General features: G+C 37.1%; 1 protein-coding gene across 1 annotated transcript in view; it reads left to right on the plus strand.

Annotated features, from left to right (window-relative positions):
- The window catches only part of IQCM (IQ motif containing M), a 160,767-nt gene that overhangs the window by 42,628 nt on the left and 97,329 nt on the right, over positions 1-20,810 (plus strand). The window contains 2 exon segments of the mRNA XM_075040170.1: positions 2,691-2,753; positions 15,113-15,416. Of these exon segments, the coding sequence (XP_074896271.1) occupies positions 2,739-2,753; positions 15,113-15,416 (319 nt within the window). The 5' untranslated portion in view covers positions 2,691-2,738.

Here is a 20,810-nt window from a genome sequence, read left to right on the forward strand (position 1 = left end):
TTCTCTGTCTTATGAGGATATGTGGATTTCCAAAAGCAATGTATCTGTTTTTGAAAAATCCTCCACTGAAAAGGGAAAAAATTAGTTTATTGTAAGAAATGAAACATTCATTTTAGGAATCTGAATATAGAAATTACCCACATTTATATTAAAATTTCATAGCAAAGCAATATACTGTGCAGGTCTTCACGTTTCATATACTGAAAGTAATATTTTGATCATGATAACTTCACTGCAAGTGTTGCTGAGTTCTGAACTGAAAAGCAGTTTGCTCTGTAGAATAGAAAAATCAATTTAGCATAAGGTGATCTCATTATACTCTATTTATCCAAGATTACAACAATTTAGAAGAAGATTGAGAGTGAAAGTAATTGTTCTTTTATTAATCCAAGTAGCCTTTAAAAAGAAATCTACTGATTAGGAAGCTCTGCTTGACTTCTAACTTGAATCTCCCAGGACTTATTCCAGGAGGTTCTGATTTCAGTGATGTGTTCTGATGATATCATAAGCAACTATGGCCATACCTTGCTGAAGTCACAGAAACAAGATGGAGTAACAGGTTAACATGATCTGTTAGTATATTCAGTATTAATTTGCCATAGAAATGTTAATATTTTTAGATGTTCTGCATATATAGGCTCTCTTGCCAACCGGTGATTTAAAAGCTGAAACTCTAGGCAATACTTTCACTTTTTAGTGATGTAGGTTTCTGATTTTAATTTGAAAAATTAGTACAGTGCTTTGAAGATACAGCACAATCCCCTGTGCACCAAGATTCTATTGCTGACCGTTATGGATGCTAAGTCTCTGCCTCCTATTCTTTTGCATGTAAGGGTGTAATATTTCCTGCCAAATGCAAGGAGAAAAGAGAGAAAGGACACCTACTGCCAGGAGGTCCAGACTTTCACATTACGTCTCCAGCATCAATGTCCCTGAAAATGTCTTTGGACTTGAATGAGAGTTTTCTCCCTTTTTTTTTCTCCTCCCACTCCCCACAATTTGAAATCCATGATTTTAGTTTGAATCTTTCCTTAGTTACTGTATTGGTAAAACTGACAGGTTACAATATACTGGACACTTAACGCTTAAAATATTCATAAAATTCAGCTGAAGAAGTGATGATTATATTTTTAACTTGCAACTACAAATGTTAGCTCACCATGTCCGTAAACATCAGTTGCATCTGACAATTTTTAGCTCAGCTCCAGTGAATCAAATAATATAGTTGCTGAAGCAGGGTCATGCAGTCTCTATAGGCTTTTATTCATTAAACTTTTTTATCTGATAAAACCCCCTCAAAATTCTTTGTAGACTCTCATACAAAATTCAGCCATTTAAGTAAAGAATGTCAAAGAAAGCAGAAGTCCTTATGCAGTAATTAAATGAAACATTTCCTTACATTGTGGGGATGAATGGTGGACAGAGGGTCTAAGAATAACAGGAAGATGCTGGTTTATGGGTGTAAACCAAAAATACACAAAGATCTCTGTAACTGAGCAAGCCCCTGGTTTGTGTGTCCCAGATCCCTCTCCACTTTGGATTGTGACCATCCCTGCACTCTGCCTCCTTGCAGGCCCAGCTCTCTTCTGCTGTATCCCAGTCTGGAAGTACACAACCTTTTAGGAAGCAGAACAACTTGCATATTTAGTGAAGTCAGGCGCTCTAGTTACTTTGGTCTTTCTCATGCATTTTGCTTTTGATGTTGGCAGAGAAAATTTGTGGCAAACTAAGTTCTTGTATTACACCATCTAGGTATCCACCCAGTTGGTGGTTTAATAAGTGAGATGTAGAATAAATGGAGAGAAGACTTAAAAGGACTGGTAAAACGGAGTATTAGTTTAGAGTATCTTTTTGTTTATTAGGAGATCTCAGACTGAAAAATGTGCTGCTGCCTTGCAGATAGATGTATAATATCTATATATAATAATACCTATAATATATTATATCAAAATAGAGATAATATAAAATATATAATATATATAGTATATGGTGTATGATATATAATATATAATATAAAACATCTAATAATATATAATAATAGATATATAATATACAGCAATAGATATATAATAATATCAATAATAATAATAATAATAATAATAATAATAGATGCCCCATCCCTGGAAATGTTCAAGGCCAGGTTGGATGGGGCTTTGAGCAACCTGATCTAGTGGAAAGTGTCCCTGCCCATGGCAGGGGGGTTGGAACTAGATGATCTTTAAGGTCCCTTCCAACCCAAACCATTCTATGATTCTATAATTTTTTACATAAGACACCAGTGCTAGAAGTTTCTTTTTGGTATATAAGGCCATGTCATTGTTTTATAAGGCTGTACAGAAGATCAGTGACTATGACTGATGTAGCTATTGTGCTTTTTAATGTAGTACTTTAGTGCTATTTTAGATCAAGGATGAAATTCCAGTGGTGGTAGTCAATTGGACAGTGAATCCACTCCTCAGGTGTAGCATGGAACCTGCAAAGAGGCTCTAAGGAAAGAATCTTCCTATATTTTAATTAATTTTTGGTTTTTCAAATTTTCATCACATTTGGCTTTGAGATGTTAAGTGGAAAGATCTTCATAAGTGAAATTGTTTCTGAATAATCCTAAATGAAAAGTTCACAATGGTTAAAACTAGAACAGATGAGTAGGAAAATAAATATTTTTAATCCTTTCTCTCTCTCCTCTCCAGAACTAGCCAGAGGTCTTTGTCCTGCTTCAGTATTCCATTTTCACAGAAATGATCTCAAAAGAGGTAACCTTTCTGATGTCCTAATCATCTTTTGTTGCAGTTACTATTTTTATTTTTTAAATTTTTTTGGTACAAGGTGTGGAGAAAAATGAATGGTTGAGTGAAATTTGCAGAAGAGGGAAATTTATGGGCTTTACTTGATTTGGTACTTGGGAGTATGCCTCAGAACAATGATGTCTTTAAATGGTGTTGTGCTAAAGAAAGAGCGGAGCAAACAATGCAGGTTTCTTCAGAATGAGTCAATAGCTATTGTGACTTCATAGAGACATTTTGATTTCCAGAGAATTGATAATAAAAGGAAATGTGATGGTCCACGCTGTGTGGTAGGACAGATTCTGCAGTGTGTGGTAGAATGGTTACTGAAGGCATCTGGTTGACCAAAAAGAGCTAGACTGGCAGAGTGTCCTTTACACATTGTTTGACAATTAGATTTTAAGATATCTACATGTCCCTGGCTGTGCTAACAAGCTGTTTATAGTTAACGATTTCTACTTCCTTTAACAAAATGCTTAGTAAGTCTCCTGCTTGGAGATTTAAAGTAGCTAATTTACTGTCATTGTGGGGGATTTCTCTATTGATAAGATATGCTATCATAACTTCTGATATCGTTCACAGAGTGGTGAAAGTAATATTACTTCAAATGTTTGTTGAACTGATCTGTAATCTCAAGTTCACACCTCTTAAAATTTAATTTGTTAGAGTATTTAGATAAACAGAGGCATTGACTTAAAATGGAGCAAACCTGCAGTATCTCAACATTGGGGTTCTGAAAAGAAGATTATTCTGCACCTCTGAATATTGAAAGTCCCAGTGTAATAAAGTTCTGAGTGTGCATACTGTTTCTGAAAAACTTAAATTTAGGTCTTTTATGTTATGTCTTGAACTTGGTGTTTCTTTATGAAGGACTACTCTGCATATCCTTACGGCATAGAGATAAACCATCTATACACTGTCAAATGGAAACAACTGTATACATCTCTGAATAGTGATGATTTTCATCATCTCAAATCACCCTTACAAAAGTTTCAAAAGTTCTGTTTTGAAAAGTTAAACTACAGGTGCTCAGAGCTGCTACTAAAATCTCTCAAAACTTTATTTTTTCTTCAGAATACCTTTGCTTTGCCTTTTCCTCCCTTTGTCAGCCATATCCATTATATTTGATATTGTATTTCTCCCATGCTGGACTTACTTTTTCTCATTGTGTGCCTTGTTGCTAACACCATTCTATCTCAGATGTATTTGTGGTGTGATACCTATTGTCTTGTGATGTTTTCCTGCAGTACTGCTTGTTATCTTATATTTCCTTTTCCATAGATACATATATCTTTAGACTGACACCCCCCTCCCTCCCCCCCAATATGATGTTTACAGCCTGGCACTTGTTTTGAATGGTTGTTTATGGTAGGGAGAGTTGGGGACCGATGGCTGTAGATATCTGCACCTCATCACTTGGAAGATAAACAGAAAAGTAGAGTGGATTCATTCCACTGTTGAGATAACAAGGGAGACACCGAGATTCCTAAGTCCCCAGATACAGCCAAAGAAAAAGTGGCATAGGATTTTGGAGGCCTAGAGCTCCCCCAAACATGAATCATCAGAGAGCAGAAAAAGGATAGCATCCTATGGCATGTTCCTTCAACTGACAATTCAGTGCTCAAATCTGTGTTACTACCTATGTTATCAATGCTATACACAGAAGGAGAGAGTTTCAGTTATTCCTTTGGAAGTCATAGCTCTATCTAGATGTAAATGTATTTCTTCACTTCTTGCTAGTCATATCCCATAAATGAGGAAAGGCAGACAGGTTTCTGGCAATGAAAGAGAAACTTCTCTTACCTGTTAATTTTTATTTTTGGAAAGGAGCCACTTGATCCAGCTGACCTGCACAGTATTTAATATTCACCAGCAATGTTTTTGACATGCAGTATTTTCATGCTGCTTTTCTTTCTCCAGCAGGTTTAGATATTTGCAGCTGACCCTATAGTGTCCTCTTTTTTCTTAGCCTTTAACATTTGCAGTTATGAGTCAACCCAATACTTTTATTTCCCAAGTGACTTCTAGAGCTAATACCATTTTGGAATTGATCTGCAACTTTGCAGAAGGTAGCATTACCATGATGTCATTGCTGTATTTTCCTGCAAGGGCCACTGAGTATTCTTATCGCTGCTCCCCTGTTAAACAAACAAAAAACCCCAAACAAACCAAAAAGCTGAGCACAGGTCTCTTGGAAGAGCAACTAAGAGAAACTTCTTTACTAAAAATATTGGTTGTTTAAATATACCAGATTAGCAAAGTCTTTCGTAAATGGTAATAAATTGATTTTATATATATCAGGAAAAGCATGAAAAACCCGTGCAGACCCAACAGAAGTCAGGAGGGCTGTGGGTGATATTTAGGACTATTGTTAACATTATAACAGCTATAGAATGCTTTGCAACAGTTCCAGGGGTTGTGGTGGTGTCTGTAGCACCATTCGTGTACAGATGATGAAAACAAGATAGAGTACTTCAGTCATAAAGCTTAAGTATCGAGCTTGTCTGCCCTGTGAATAGTCAGGGACTCCCCCTGCCCCAATCCTCTTTTCAGGGGGCTGGGCAAATTCCAGGCCCTTTGCCATTGAGCTCCACCAGAGCCAATCACCCAAAGAACTTCTTCAAGGGAAGAAGGGTTCAATTTGCAAGATGCTCAGCCCACCTGCTACCTCTGACTCATGCTGGTCTTCTTGCAGGAGCTACTTTTGTCCTATTTGTGCCTTTCATCTTTAACTTGTGAGAGAAACACCTGTCACATTTGGGTGTATTTCTTTGCACCTCTGATTGTTTCTGTACTACTAAATAAAATGGAGGCCAGGATCTATTCTCTGGTCCTTGAGGTCAAATGGAACAGACAGGCCACATCCACAATCCTGGGCACTTGGCTGTAGTCTCCCCTGAGCTCGTGTTTATCCGTACTGTCAAATAAAAGAGCAACAGTCCGGTTCAAACACTGGACTCCTTCTGGCTATGGCTTGTACTACTCCAGAAAGCTTTCTCTAAGAGAAGACATCATCTCCTGGCCTCAAAGGTGGGGCTTGGTCCTGGACCACCATTTACTTACTTATATGTAGACATAGAGGCTCTTACAGACGTTCCCCTGGCTTCAAAGTGAGTGTTGAGGACCCACCTGAAAACAGTGCCAGAGCTGGGACAGGAACTCCAGGAAGACTACCTGGTAGTCCTGTGTTAAGGTAGATCTTCTCAGTCTCATACCACCTATCTGTAACACAATTTTATCTTAACAAGGAGTAGTAATGGCAAGTGAGATTTTGCCTTCCAAGAGTTTCAGGTCATACTGTTTCCAAGCAGTCTTTTAAGAAATTATTTTATTTAATTTTATTTTTAAATAAAGCCATAGAAAAATACAGCTGAAAGGACCCTCAGGAGGACTTTTGGTGCAGTATTATTCAACCTCCAAGCACCTGATCTGTGGTAGTTCATAAAGCTTCTTAAGGTGATCTACAAAATGACTCCCAAATCTGAAAACCCTGCACATATACTCATAAGCTGCTGAAATGCAAGCTCAAGTATGATCATTAAAAAAGATCAGAATGTTCCACTGAAGAACATTTTACAAAGGAGTTAGTTTATTTACCTAAAAGCTAAATACTTAATTTTTTTTTAATTTTTCTGGAATGTGCCAGGTAAATCAGATACAAGATGACCCTCTTTTTCTCAGATCCATCATCTGCTCATTAATTACAAAGATAGTTATATATATCTAAGTATCCATCCAAAAGCAGGATCAGCTGTAGCTATACCATCCACTAAATGCTTGCCAAACCCCTAACAATGATGCTCAGCAGATTCCTATAACAATCCATTCCAGTGTCTCCTATCTATTACATTGTTTTTCCTCATAATTAACCTATATCTACCCTACTGCAAATTTAGTGGTTTATTTCTTGTCTTGTCAGTTGTTGATAAAGTATACCCATTACAGACAACTATGTACAAAAGCTTTTTGTTTTTCCTATTCAATCATTTTATTAACTGTCCATGTGAAGTTAAGGCATCTTTGCATGTATGTATGAATAAAAGTGATTTTCTGTGAACAGGATTGGAGGGAGAAAGGGGAATTAAATGGGAGTCTCCCCAAAAGTCTGCTGTTGCTTTCATCCTACCTGTTGTGTACCTTCCCACTACCTAACTTCCAAACATATTGTGAGAAGCAATATGTTTAATGACAGCACTCCAAAGTTATTCCTTGCTATTTAATAACTGGTAGGAATGCAGTAAGGAGCAGAGTTAAAGTGAGTCTAATCTTGGTTAAACTAATAGTTTGGAGTTAAAACAGTGTGGTGAATTTATAAAGAATTGCAGATTCATTTCTCAGAGACATCCCAGAAAAATAAGGCCCTGCTTACCGCATCTGCTCATAGTAAAATCCTCCTTTGACTAAACACTGCTACTTCATCATTGTCGTTTTCAAGAATCAGATCAGGAACTCCAGGCTCATTTTGATGAAGAAGAAGTCTTTTCAATGATTAGAATTAAGAGGTTTCTCACAGAGTCTCCTGCTGCTCGACTAGTCATTTTTTCAATAACAAGAAGTTACCCTGCGGTGGTGGTATCAAACTTTTCTGCTTCCTATGGTGCGTTCAGAGGTCAGCTGCAATGAGAATATAGAAGTGTGTTTGACAGAATAAAAGGAAAACTGAAACCTTATAAAAATCATCACGAAAGAGGTAAAAATTGATGTCCTAAGAAAATAGGATTATTTTTTGTTCAGATAAGAGGATAAGGGAACAGGTTATGTTTCTGGATATCTTTGGGAAAAGAGAGAAGTAAAGGTTCTGCAGAATTTAGAGTTACATAAAGTAGTGTTGGTTTTGCCTGGAATTGCCACAATGTGAAGGTTGAAGGTGAACTTTCTGCATTCCCCTTCACATTTTGAAAAATTATTTTCACCTGTGCTGTACTTCTAAGATGATTTTTGAGAAAAATAACCCATGAAGCTTTAAATTCAGGGACAGGGATGTTGATCAAAGCCCTATTTTCAAATATGGTAGTCCATATTCGGGAAGAAAATGGTTGTGTTGTACATCTAAATAACTTAATAATTTTTCTTTTGGCTCCTTTGCTTCCTTCCAATTTGCCTCCTACTGGCTGTTTATCATGGAACCTACTGTCATGAAAATATTACATTTTATTTTTTACATAATTATATATTTCTTCTCTGTATATTTTTTCTTTCCCTGCAGAAATTATCTACATTGTTGTTATTATTATTTATTACAATAAACAATAACATATATTTGACAAAATAAAATCAGCATAATCTCAAATACATTACTGCAGCTTAATATTTCATACCATTCTCTGTAACAGAGAATCTTTTAAAGATAGAAAATAAATTTATTTGGAAACATCACACAGAATACTTCAAGCCTATAATAAACAATATTTAAACCTTCAAAAATGAAGCTGATGCCAAAAGCCTAACAAATTAAAAGTATTTCTAGGTGATTAGTCAATGTGTGTACAGTACTTTGAAAATGAAATGCTATGTCCTTGCTTAATTATGAGTGTCCTTGGAATTACTAGATGCAGTCTGAAGAAATATGAAAACATATGGATGTTCATTTTCATTTCTGATGCCCCTCTTACCCTTTTGAGTCTTCCTTCCCCCCCATTCCTCTTATAAAACACATTTTCAAGAAAGCCAGAAAGTACTGGGTCACCTACCCCTTTCCAGCAGAAGAGGATTCATTTAGTATATGGTCTGTCTGTATAGGCTGCCATTTCTCTCTGGTGCAATTTATCTTTTATGTTGCAGTGGGATTTAGGAATCCCTCTATTCTTCGCAGTTTCAATGAATTCAAAGCTGGAAGAATAATCTAGACTGGCTTCCTGCATAATATTGCTGAGGAATTCTTGCATGTTGCCACAACTTTTGAAATACATCTTTTAGATTAACATCCAATCTTGACTTAAAGATTTCAGATTATGGATAATCTAACACCTCTCATCTTGCAACAGGTACCTTTAGTGTAAACAAGTGCACTTAATTTTAATTCTACATGTTGGGTTTTCCTACACCTCTCTGATTAAAAAGCCAGTTACTATTTGAAATCTTTCCATGTAGGCACATACAGACTATGGTTTGTTGCACAAACCTTCTGTTATTACAGAAGAGTTTCTCCCTCACTGTAAATAGGGAAATGAGAAGCTGATAGTTGACACACAAGGTTTACTGCATCTTTGTTTATTAGAAGTAGCACAGTGAGTGTTCTTGGTTTGCAAGCAAAGAAACAATTCAATTTTTATTGATTTGTTTAGAGATATTGTCTGTATTTGGTGAGGTGGTTCTAAAGGAATTGTTTTTTCAACTTTCTCTGAATTTTTCTTTATTTCCAATGCTATGGCTGTTTAAAAAAACCCAAACCCCAAAACCTCCAAAACCCAAACCAGAACACCCCCCCCCCGAACCCCATTTAATGTCTCCATATATTGTTCCATCCTCTTTTCAGATCTCAATTTGTCTTAATCCTTCTTTGACTGGCTAATCCAGATTCCTTTGTCCCTTCTTTTTGAAGGAGCGGTGAAAGAAAATATATTCCTCATAGTGTTTTCAGCTGGTGACTAAACTTGTTTATTTTCTGCCTGGTCTGAACATGAGTGGTTATAAGGCAACATCTCTTCCTTAACTGTGGTGTTGTCTGTTTTCCTGATTTCTTGGAAAGTAACACTGCCAATTTCTCATTTTAAGAGCAATGATACCCTTTATATTGAGCAGTATTAACAGAAAGCAAGGGAAAACACCTTCTGCAGGTACATAATCAAACTATTTAACAGCTTTTAGTTGCCATCTATCTGTATGAATTCTGTATACATAACATACGTATGTTCCTCTAAACAGCTGACTTTAAGCTTATTGCCTTCCACACTTTCTGCTGATTTACTCTAGCTTCTCTCAACATGAGCAAATAATTTTCTAGCATTCTCTTGATTAAACTAAGAATATTGACCTTCTCTGGACTTAAGGTAGATTTTTCAGGTGTCAAAATATGCTTTAATTGATTCTGAAGATATTCCATTTTTAAATATGATTTTAAAAATGGAAATGTCGGACTAAACATAGTGTTCCAGCATTGGTAACATCAGTTTTTGAGTATAGAAATAATGAAAAACATCTACTTCTTTTCAATATTGCTTTACTTTTTCAAGGATTGAATTAGTTCATTTAGCAACAGCTTTGCACTGGGAGTTCACAGATTCTTACCCACCTACAGTTTCAGAATCACTTTTTTCAGCATCCCATCCTATAAATATGACCTGCATTCCCTCTGCCTAAATTTAAGACTTTGCATTTGTCCTTATCAAAATTTATCTTGTTCAGATGAAGCCACCTAACAAATCAAGGCAGATCATTCTATAGAACATTTGCCTTATTACTTGCCACTCCACCAATTTTTGCGTGCTCTTCAAGTTTTACCAGCAATTGCTTTGTATTTTCTTCCAGATCATTGAAAATTACACTTAGGACTTAAGATTTAGATACTGGTTAGCCCATATTAGAAATACTGTGATTACACAGGCATTCCTCTTTTATAGCTGAAGAGGAATGTAGAATATATTTCTAGCAGTTATAGCTAATAACTAATTAATCATTAAAAAATAAACTTTAATCATTTAAATATCATTTAAGTTACTGTATTTAATACTATCCACCCCTCACTCCAAGAAATCAGCAAGAATGTGGTAGCTCAGGATATGGAAATAAGTCAAATGCTTTACAGTCATGTAAGTAAAGTATATTAACCAATTATCTTCTCTCAAGAAAGACTCTAAAGCTTGCAGACAGAGTGCTCAAGGTACAATCTTCCATTTCCATAAAATCAATTAAACTTTTGGGGGAGATAAGAAAGCCACATTTCACAATCCTTTTTTCTAATAGTAGGATATAAGCTCCAAAATGTTATTTAAATTTTAAAACAGCAGTTCATTCTAAGCTTGCAGAGGATTATTGCATTATGATGTCCCTGCTGGACCATGAAGAATGAAATCTGAAGCTAGGAAGTGGTGTCAGGTGTTTTGGTTTTGGGGATGGTGGCACCTCTGTCTCCTTGTTGGTCTGTTCCTATCAAAGGAGCTCCAAAACAGAGTAAGCTAATCTAAGTCAGAGCTTCTCTAGTCCTTTTTCCCTCCCGCTGCACAGAGCTGCATGTTTTGTGGCAATATTAGTGTTCACCTGGATCTGTGGTAAGCAGGCTTTGGGAATTAAACTGGCTCAAAACTATGAGGATAGTGATGATGATGATGATGATGCAGGAACCTGGCCAGCTCAACTGTGCAGTAGGAGTGTGAGAACATGGTCTGAGCTGAGGAAGGTCAGCATCAGTGTAAATGTGATTTAGAAGCCTGTGCAATTTTTTTTAGGTCTGTTGTGCCTCTCTGTTTTGTAAACTGGAGTCCCATGATTTTCCAATTCGTAGACTGGCAGGATCTTAAAAAATACTTGGGTTTGTCTAGCTCTGTTTTCTGCGGGAGTCAATGGGACTTACCTTCCTGCTAATGATGGACTGGGAGAGGAAGGAGTTATTTACTCAACTGCAACATTTCCTTATGGAGCTAGTGCTCACAAAATAGTTCAAATGTATAAGCAGCTGTAAAGAGAATAGATAAACCATTCTTTATCATATTGCACATTAATTTTTTTCATGCAGGCACCATCTTGGTGATAAATAATTTTTTATTTGTAATGAACAAATCTGTGCTATGTGAGTAAATGTAGAAATTACGCAGAGAAGTGTGATGGAGCGGGCATTTACAAGCTGAAGTGATGTTCATTCACAGATAATTTTTTGCACAGGTAAATGATTCGAAATTAAATATGTGATGTTGTTTTCCATAGAAACATATACTATAAAGAGTGGTTCAATCCGATTAAACAGCTTATAGATGTGGTGGGCCACATAATTATCTATCTATACACCATACCTCAAGCTGTAACATGCAGGCAAGTCTCCCTTCAGTAATTTCCACTGCTCCATCTCTTTAGAAATATAAATTCATTGGCTCTGCAAACAGAATTATTTACTTCATTCCTGTAACTACACCTCAAGTCACTTCTAGTCAACTTTCTCTCTCAACACTTTCCTGAAACTCCTCTCAACTAGCCAAATCTTGGAATTGCTTGGAATGTCGTCCACTCTTTTCTCTCCTTTATTTTCTTTATACCACTAACATTCAATTCAATCTTTCCCTTGAAAATGGTATCTTTTGCAGGGTTTGGTGATACATTCTTCTAATTTTCTGCCCACCTCTCTGCTTAATTCTACAGCATCTCATCTTTCAGTATGTTGTTTTTCATACTGTGAGAATGCCAGGGGCTTTCTATCTGTCCCTAAAGGGCTTTCCTTCTGCACTGCATCCACTACCATTTTTATATTGGTGACTTCTTTCTGACCCATGTCCTGCAACTATCTATCTTGGTTCTCATTACCCATTTTGGTAGTCCTCCTGTCTCCAGCTTTACTATTCCCAGACCGTGTATCTCTCCAGATCATCTATATTGCCCATCATACCCTTTCAATCCTTTTAATGTCTCTTGCCTTCTTGCTGAATTACATTGTTTCTATTCATTATCTTCAAGTTTCTTCCACAGCTTTACTTTTGTCCCATGTACTTTTACCTCTACTACATCATCAGTACTCTAAGCCTCTCTAATGAAAACAAATTTTATGAGTGCTATATTTGTGCCTCTTCCATGCTTGACAAGATCATAACCTTCTTGAGACAAGCTATATAGGAAACTGCTCCCTTTTGCACATCCCTTCTAAAGCTGGTGTCAAATTAAATGTCTCATGAAATTAATTAATTCATAATGTTCAGGGATAAGGCAGCTGAGGATAGCTGCATTTTCTTCCTTTTCCCTCTCATTTGGCGTTGCTTGTCTTTGATTGTAAGTGCTTTGAATTTGGCATTGAATCAGTACACAAGTTTGGAAAGCGACTAGCCCAGGATGCAGAAAATAGTTTTTAGGAAAGATTCTCTTGACTTACGAAGAACGAAACCATCATCATCGTAAAATGTTTAAAATATTACTACTTGCTGTGTTTAGCACATACAGCCAAAAACTGTTAGCTGCCTTCTCCAAACAGTGCATTGTTATGGTGGATTTTGTTAAAATACTTGAAAACTCACGATTCTCCTGATTTAGAATCCAAATAGGCACCATTAAGCCAACAAGCTCTTGAAGTGTAAATGTTACCAAGCAGAAGACAACATTGTTTCTGATCAGTGAAAATTTTTTCATCTGGGCAACAAAGAAGGGATAAAGGAAGGAATGTGGCCCCTTCAAAAGGATAAAGTCAACAGGAGAATGAAAAGTCTCTCTTATTGCATCTTGAACAGAGGGTTGGTGGGCGAGGAAGTCACAAGCTCCAAGGAGCCTACAACAAATTCAGATTAAGGATAAACCTCTTGAGGAAGGTCTCAGATGATAGAAGTTGTCATAGAACTGGTTAAAAGTTACCTCCCTTGCTTCCTTTACCTTCCACCACCAATGACTACCAAATAATTATTAACATATGTGCAAACGGAGAGGGGGAGCCCAGGCATAGCTTGAGCACATTAGTCTACTGTATTTGTGCCGTGGAAAGATGGGGTCAACTTGCTTGTAGCAGCTTGGAGAAGCATGTGCCACCACACAGAGCAGCACAAATGTGGCCTTTGTTGGGGTGCAGTGCAGGCCAGCAGCTCCCAAAGGAGAGGAGCCAGGAGCTCGCCATGGGACCACCAGCAGGTCCCATCCCTCCACCCCGGTTTGGGGAGCAGGGCAGCCCGCAACTGCCATCACCAGGCAGGGACAGAAGGATGGGTTACACTCCAGGCATGGCCAGGAAGGGTGTCCTTCCCCAGGATTGTGCTTGGGGTACTCATTTGTGAGGTGGTGTGGCCATAGCAGGAGCTTATGTGTTATTCACTGGGTCCTTGGATGGGGCCCAGGACGCCACTGCAGGGCTATGTCAGAATGTACGTTGGGGAGAACTTCAGATGGATGGCTGAGGTGTTGGGCACGTTTTATCAAGGACACTTTATTTTCAGGGGAGTGAGAGGAAAGGGAGAATTTAAGTGTCATTTAACACCAAAGTGGGAACTTGTTTGTGTCCTTAACTGAAGCTAGAAATTCTGGGACACTGAATGCGTTGATACACATGACCCATTTCTTTTTGCATCTGTCTTACAAAACCTTTCTCTGTTTTTTTTTTCTGCTCAGCTGCTACCCTTCTCAAGTCTGGTCTGAGCTGTTTGTTCCAGCACAGAGACTGGTTCTTTCTACAGCCCCTTCCTACTGGTTCCAGTAGGAACTGGCTTAGTTATAAAAGACCTTTAGAATATTTTCACCTGCTGACAAGAGTGGCTGAGGCCTTGTGAATCCTTGTGAGTGCAGGCCTCTTTTGTGGTATTACGGCCTGCGGCAAAACCAGGCTCAGAATTTAGATGGAAGAAGGACTCTCTAAAATACTGTGTAATTACTGCAGTAATTCACCTCTGTTGAACTACCTATAGATACGTGTGTAAAATGATTGTCAATTAAAAGCTCTAGTAATTTTACCTATGTGAGAGTTACAAAATGCACCAATATAGTGATCCTTGTTAGAACAGGGACCTACAGTGTATGTTCTCTAGATAAGACAGGGATCTCTGTACTTCTTATCTGGGAGCTACCAACCATGCTGTGGGTGTGATAGAATACTAAATAGCAGTAACATATTTAAAATATAATTACAAGTATTTGACTACATTCATCCATGGCATAATGGGGCAGCTGTATTATTAGGCTGTCCTTAGGAAATTGAATTACTCTAATAGATGGAAATGACTGTTATTTAAATGGAAGACTATTTGCATAAAATAGGCCAATGCTAAGTGACCAGCTGTTAAATAGGTGCAAAATCTAATCTCAAAGTTCTGGGTCAAGGATGGATGGGTTCTTGCCAAAGACTTTCATATTTGGGCACTTAGCCTATATATAAAAATTCCGCGGTCAGAAGAAGCTTCAAGATCTGAAAACTGCAGCTCAATTTATTAATTTTCCTTTTTCATATTTTTTATTTAAGAACAAGCTAGTGAATGTCATTCAAAAAAACCAACAATTTCACTTAAATGGAAATAAAGAATAAAAAGTCAAATGATGCAGCTTCATTTCATAAGGGAAATGAAGGGAAATGCCACTGTTGTACTTGTGGCATTTCTGAGATAACTGTTTACTTCACTGTTATCTTATTTGATATCATCAGCTTGGAGATAATTCAGTGCAAAAGAAACAATTAAAAACTATCACCATCTTAATAACATATATATTCACTTTATCAACAGAAATGCAATGTGTCCGTATCTTCCCAGCAACTTTCCGTACCTTATTTTAGCTGGGGCACAGCTCAGACTCCTGTGAGTGCTCCTTCTATTTTGGAAGATAATGCCAGCTTTTATGACAGCAAAGCTTTTGGAAAGGCAAGCCGGAAAAGAGTTTTTCAGCAAGATTCTTGGTTCAAAAAAACGTTGTACAAGTTACCTGAAAGACCACTTTCTGTAACGTTCAGCCCTACATTCCCTGAGAAGCCTGTCAAGAGTTATAAGGCTCACATCTACCTAACTCCACAGTACGCTATGGAGCAAGAAGGTGAGAAGCTTTTCCTTTCATGTGTAATTTTTTAAACAGGAGGAAATTCAGTATTTTGGTGTTTGCCCACTGCTGCCTTTTTTGTCATGAGGCCACATTCTCATGTGACTTGACATTGGTACTTTTCCATGTCCATTAATAGATTTATGCAGCTGATGGGCTACATTATAATCTTCTTGGTCTGTAAGCATGGTGTAGCTTGGTTTATGAAAAACAAGCACTAGCAAAACTGCACAGTGAAAAAAATCTCGAACAGAGCACAATCTTGGAAAGGGGTCTTTTTGTTTGTTTTCTGTTTCTCACAAGTAAGTTTTTCTGCTGAAAGCAGATAATTTGAATATAAAATATTAGTTTGCCAAAAGCTCCAGTTTCCATCAAAATGTTATATTTTCAGCCAACAGTTTTTTATTTATTTTTCTGACAATGACTCTCTGAGTTGCTCTGATGTGGAAGAAAATTAAGCAAGATAGCATATGAATCCTGTGACTGTTCTGTGGCATTCATGTGATGTCATGTGATTGGTCCTGATTTGGGCTTAATTTATTTATTCCAAGGTGTGGAATGGAACTTCACTTTTCGTGAAGTTAAAGAATTTTTTTTCACTGAAGACCCTGATCTCTGTATATCAGAAGGGGACACATTCTCCACACATCTTTGTGGTGATTTTGCTTTGAAGACTGGAATTTAATACCTTTTTAAACATGAATGTCCTGGCTTTGTGTGTTCCTCTGCCATCTGCTAAAAAAGAAAACTACTGTAATAATAGACATCATAGAAATACTTCCAGCATTTTCAGACCTAGCCAGCTGATAAGTTTAAGAACTTTTACTAGCTCTACTTGAGGTAAAACAAAACTTACATAGGGTTATAAAGGGCTGCTGAATGCATATCTCTAAGGAAAATATCTGTAAGTCTGATTTTCCTTTTCTGTAGAGCAAATGTTCAAGACATTCAACATTGAGAAAACTGCATTTTGGGGAAAATGCCTTCAAGCTTTACTCCTTTGGCCTTGTCAAGTATTTATTTAGAGATAAAAGGAATGAAGCCACTAAATACTGCAAGATATAAACCAAATCCAGCTTCCTGTCATCTTTAACCTATAGACTTTTATCTGTATTCTGTACAGGTGGCCCAAGTCCCACAGTACTATGAAATTTGGCAAGTTCTGAGGGAAAAAAAAAAGATCTTTGCAATTTAATAAGAATGTTGAGAAAGTGTACCTGACAATTCTGAAGCCCCAAAGATCCACTTTTACATTTACGTTTGTTATTTACTTTTTTTTTCCCCCATAAAGAAAGAGTGTACCTGCCATTGGTGGACTGCACCTCATTGCAAATACTCTGATTCAAACCAGCTTCTCCTTAAGTATCCATCTAGATATTTAGATAGATAGCTAAAGCTAAATATATTTATCTATATTTAGATATCTAAATATCTAGAGTTGAACAACAGCAAACAGGAATAGGTAGAGGAGACTGATACTGTGATACGTAGGTGAATTTGTGACCAGTTTGTAAAAGGTGACATGGTTCATTTCATTAGCTAAGTTTGGGCCCAAAGTTTGTTGACTGATACCTGATATCTTATTGACATATGTGTTGTTAAGTAGTTCTCTCTAGGCATGAGAGAAAATGAGAGCATTTCTGGAGAGAAAGTCTAGGGCAAAGTTGTTTCCACAAAGAGAATCCCTAAACAACAGAGAAAAGTGAAGAAATTAGTCTCTCAACAGCAACAAAAAAGGGGGAAAAAAAATCTGAAATTTCTTTCAGTTTTGGTACTCTATTCATTGAGGTAGTAACATAGCGATAGCATAAATTATTTCTTTTTCTATGTGTCTTTATTCTTGTACTGGTAAAAGTGCAAAATGGACAATAGTAGCTCTTCTCTGCCTCAGTTAAAATTCCAGTTCTCTAGTGGGTAATGGGCCAAGACAGCTCTCAGAGATTTTACTTTCTTCCCTAAAGAAAGCTTTCTGAAACCTTGAATTATACTTCCCAAAGTGAACAGAGTTAGCGAGTTGCATCTCTTTTAATATATTCTTAATTTGGGAGCCCTTTCTTTTGGAATACAAGGATAAGATAGCTACAGAATGGATAGAATGGATAGAACATAACTATATTAGCACACTGTGGTAAATTTTTATGCTCAGCATGAAATCCCTGTTTCCACATGTTGGAGTAGGCTTGAGCTGCTACTAAAGTGAACTCAGAAAAGGTTCAGGGACTTCTAAAAAAATAAGACCTCCTGAGTGTGTTTGTTCACCTAAGCATTTCAGTAGACTCAACACAATTATTAATCAGAGCAGGACTGGAACAGAATGTGTAAGTAGTCCCACTTTCTTTGCTCTGTTTATAAAACTGCCCAAATTCCACTAAATAAACTTGTCCCTAAAATAATCAGTTTCATAACTTCCTGTAACCTCTCAGCACTAACCTTTTTTAGATACTTGTGAAGAGAAAAGTGTAATGCATTAGCATTGTATTTGTTTAACTACATAAATACAGGCAAGCAGATTTATTCATTTTAGCCCTTGGTAATGGCAGTCTTTCAGAGTGCTCTCCTCCCCGTTAAGTTTTTCTAAAGACACTGTTGGTTTTTTTCTAAATGTAAGTGGCAAAGAAAAGTGTCCCAGGCATGTAATTTTAGTAGTATCTTCTTCCCTTATGACTCATTACTGCTGAAATCAACACAACTTGGGATGTGCTCAGAACTTCAGTACCTCTTTAATGTTTTCAAATAGTAACATCTGTGCATGTTTATGACTTCATGCTCTGCCTTAGCGTTAGTCTTGGCCAATGTTTCTGGCTGTTAAATGGTTGTACTTCTAGAGAGTAGGGTCCCTGCACATTGCAAGAAGCAAGAGAACTACCATTATTGAATATTTCATTGAGCAGAACAGCAGCAATGTTGCAGAAACAGACCTACTTTTATCAGAACCATACAGGTTTGTTTAGAACTTGTACCATATATTCAAAGGTAACTGATAAATGTTCCCCCCCCAGCCTCCAAGTCATGACCAAACCCTTCCTTTCACTTTCTACCTCTATTTAGAAACAATAATGCTTCCGGATTTGAACACCTCTGGATCTTCTTGCAGACCCACTTATTTCGGCTTGCCATATACCATGATGGCTGGCTGAGGGGAGAAGACAGAGGTGAAGAAAAGGCCGGCTTGAGGATAGATAGTGAGAAAAGGAGAGAGCAGATCTCAGGGGACAGTAGTGACCTAAAACACCCCTCCTTTAGGAGACGGCTGAAAAGTAATCTAGTAGTGGAAGCCTACAACCTTTCTTGCTTGTACTTACGCAAATGTGTATTTGTATAGAGGGTATATAAGATAAATATCTTAAAGAACAATTACACATAGTCTTGATGGAACTTTTGTCATCACCTGACGTTATATCTTGTGTATTAATATCAGAATGGCTGATCTTTGAACAAACAATACAATCTGCAAATTGTCAGACATGAATCTGCAGCCTGGCAGGACTGCTGGTTTTGCTACTCTAGACAAAGGGCAATTATACTAGATTGATTTCTGGAATGCTTTCAGGATAATTATCTGTGTCTGACTGTACTCCATCACTATCTTGGTCTACATCTTTATACAGTGAATTCAAAGTTTTGTGGCATCTAGATATAGCAAATAAATGAGCTATCTTTCAAAGCTCAAAGTGCTAATAAAACTGTGAAGTATGAAATGAAAGTGCCAAAGTGTGAGAGAGATGTTGCAAACTTGCCTGCAAAGAGGAAAGACAATATCAGCTGGAAAAGGCAATGCAAATATTAAGTCTTCTCATAAAAGATGTGTACCTGGCATTTGGAACAGCAGCGTACTGCATGCTGGGGAAGTTACAGATGTCCTGTAAAGCCTTTCTGTGTACTTGATGACACATAAAGAAATCTTGAAAGGTTTATGCCAGAGACAGAATTTTTCTGCTTGGTTTCTACATTTGAAATTCAAATTCTCTGAGGAAAATTCTCTGTTGATTGAGGACTAATGACATGTTAATAATCACAAGAACAAAGAGACTGAAAGTTGTACAGCTCGGAGGAGAATGGGTTTAGGGTCATTCTGTTTAAAACAGAGTTTGCAAAAATGCATGAATGTGTTGAACACAAAACTGAGGAAATATCCAAAATAAAGAGAAGGCCAAAAATATGCAGCCTGCCTGACTCCCCCCTGTGGAATATGTGAATTCACTTATGGCACTGAAACAACTTTTACCTGTGTTAAATCAACATGTACACATTTTAAATGCAAAAGAGGAGTGATCTTTGATTTCAATGTGATATATTATGAAGTACAATATAAATCAGGGAGAACTTTATATTCCTAAGCAGGTACAAATCAAGACATCAGCACTGCTACTCTGGGTTTGGCATTCCATCTGCTACAGATACATGCTTTGGTGATATTTTTTTCTGTCTGATACTTGACTGTGGTAAGACTAATTGGGCATATTACCAGGCTAATGGGAGTGAGCTATTACTGGTTGAAAGTTGCATGCACTGCATTGCATCTGCTGCAGCGAGGTGAGAGGAGTTCACAGGATGAGTTGGAATTGACTGATTTCTGAATCCCCCCATATTCTTTACTTTCAAATTACCGTCCACACTTGTATTCCACTTTGATTTACTGAATTTAAGGGAGTTCATTTGTTTTCTTCCCAGTGTTTTGCTTCTCTCTAAAAAGTATGAGTGTTTTCAAGAGAGAGACTTAAATAATTAAGTTTGCCAGTGTACTAAACTGGTATGGTAGGGCTTGGAGGAATGAGCATCTTCAGTTCTACCTTGCCTATAGTGTACTGTGGTATAATTATGTGGGTACTAAAAGAAACAGAAAGATTCCAAATTCATCTGTCTGTGTGTGTGAACACAGTACAAAATGTAAAACAGTTTTAAAAATTAGAATATGTTAATTTGGGGAAGTAAATACAGAGGCAATATTTTTATTGTTTAAGGAAATCTTCTGAAGGGAGTGAGGGGAAAGGAACAGTACTTACAATGTACATATTTGAAGGCTATTGAATGTTTTTGCTATCTTTGGTAGTTCTAAAACAATTGCTCTATGTGTACATTCCTAACAAGATCTTTTCTAATGCAATTTTGAGGCTTAAAAGTGGTTTAGTTTTCTCCATGTTTGTGAATATAAAACAGAGCTATGTGGAGTGTGTGGTCCACTTGCATAATGGTTTGGAGTGCAAAATTAAATGCAGAGTGACATTGGAGAAGATATCTGTTTGCAGTATGTGCATGTGTTTGTAGTTTTCCTGAGAAGTTTCTCATACTCTTGTAGAAAAACATGATGACTTGGTGTGTCTCTTGAGCTGGCTGTGCTTCTATGTATAGAAAGAAATATATGTTAAATTTTTGTTATATCACTTGCCTTTT

Source organism: Buteo buteo, chromosome 1 (genome assembly GCF_964188355.1).
Source record: "Buteo buteo chromosome 1, bButBut1.hap1.1, whole genome shotgun sequence".
NCBI classification, from domain to species: Eukaryota; Metazoa; Chordata; class Aves; order Accipitriformes; family Accipitridae; genus Buteo; species Buteo buteo.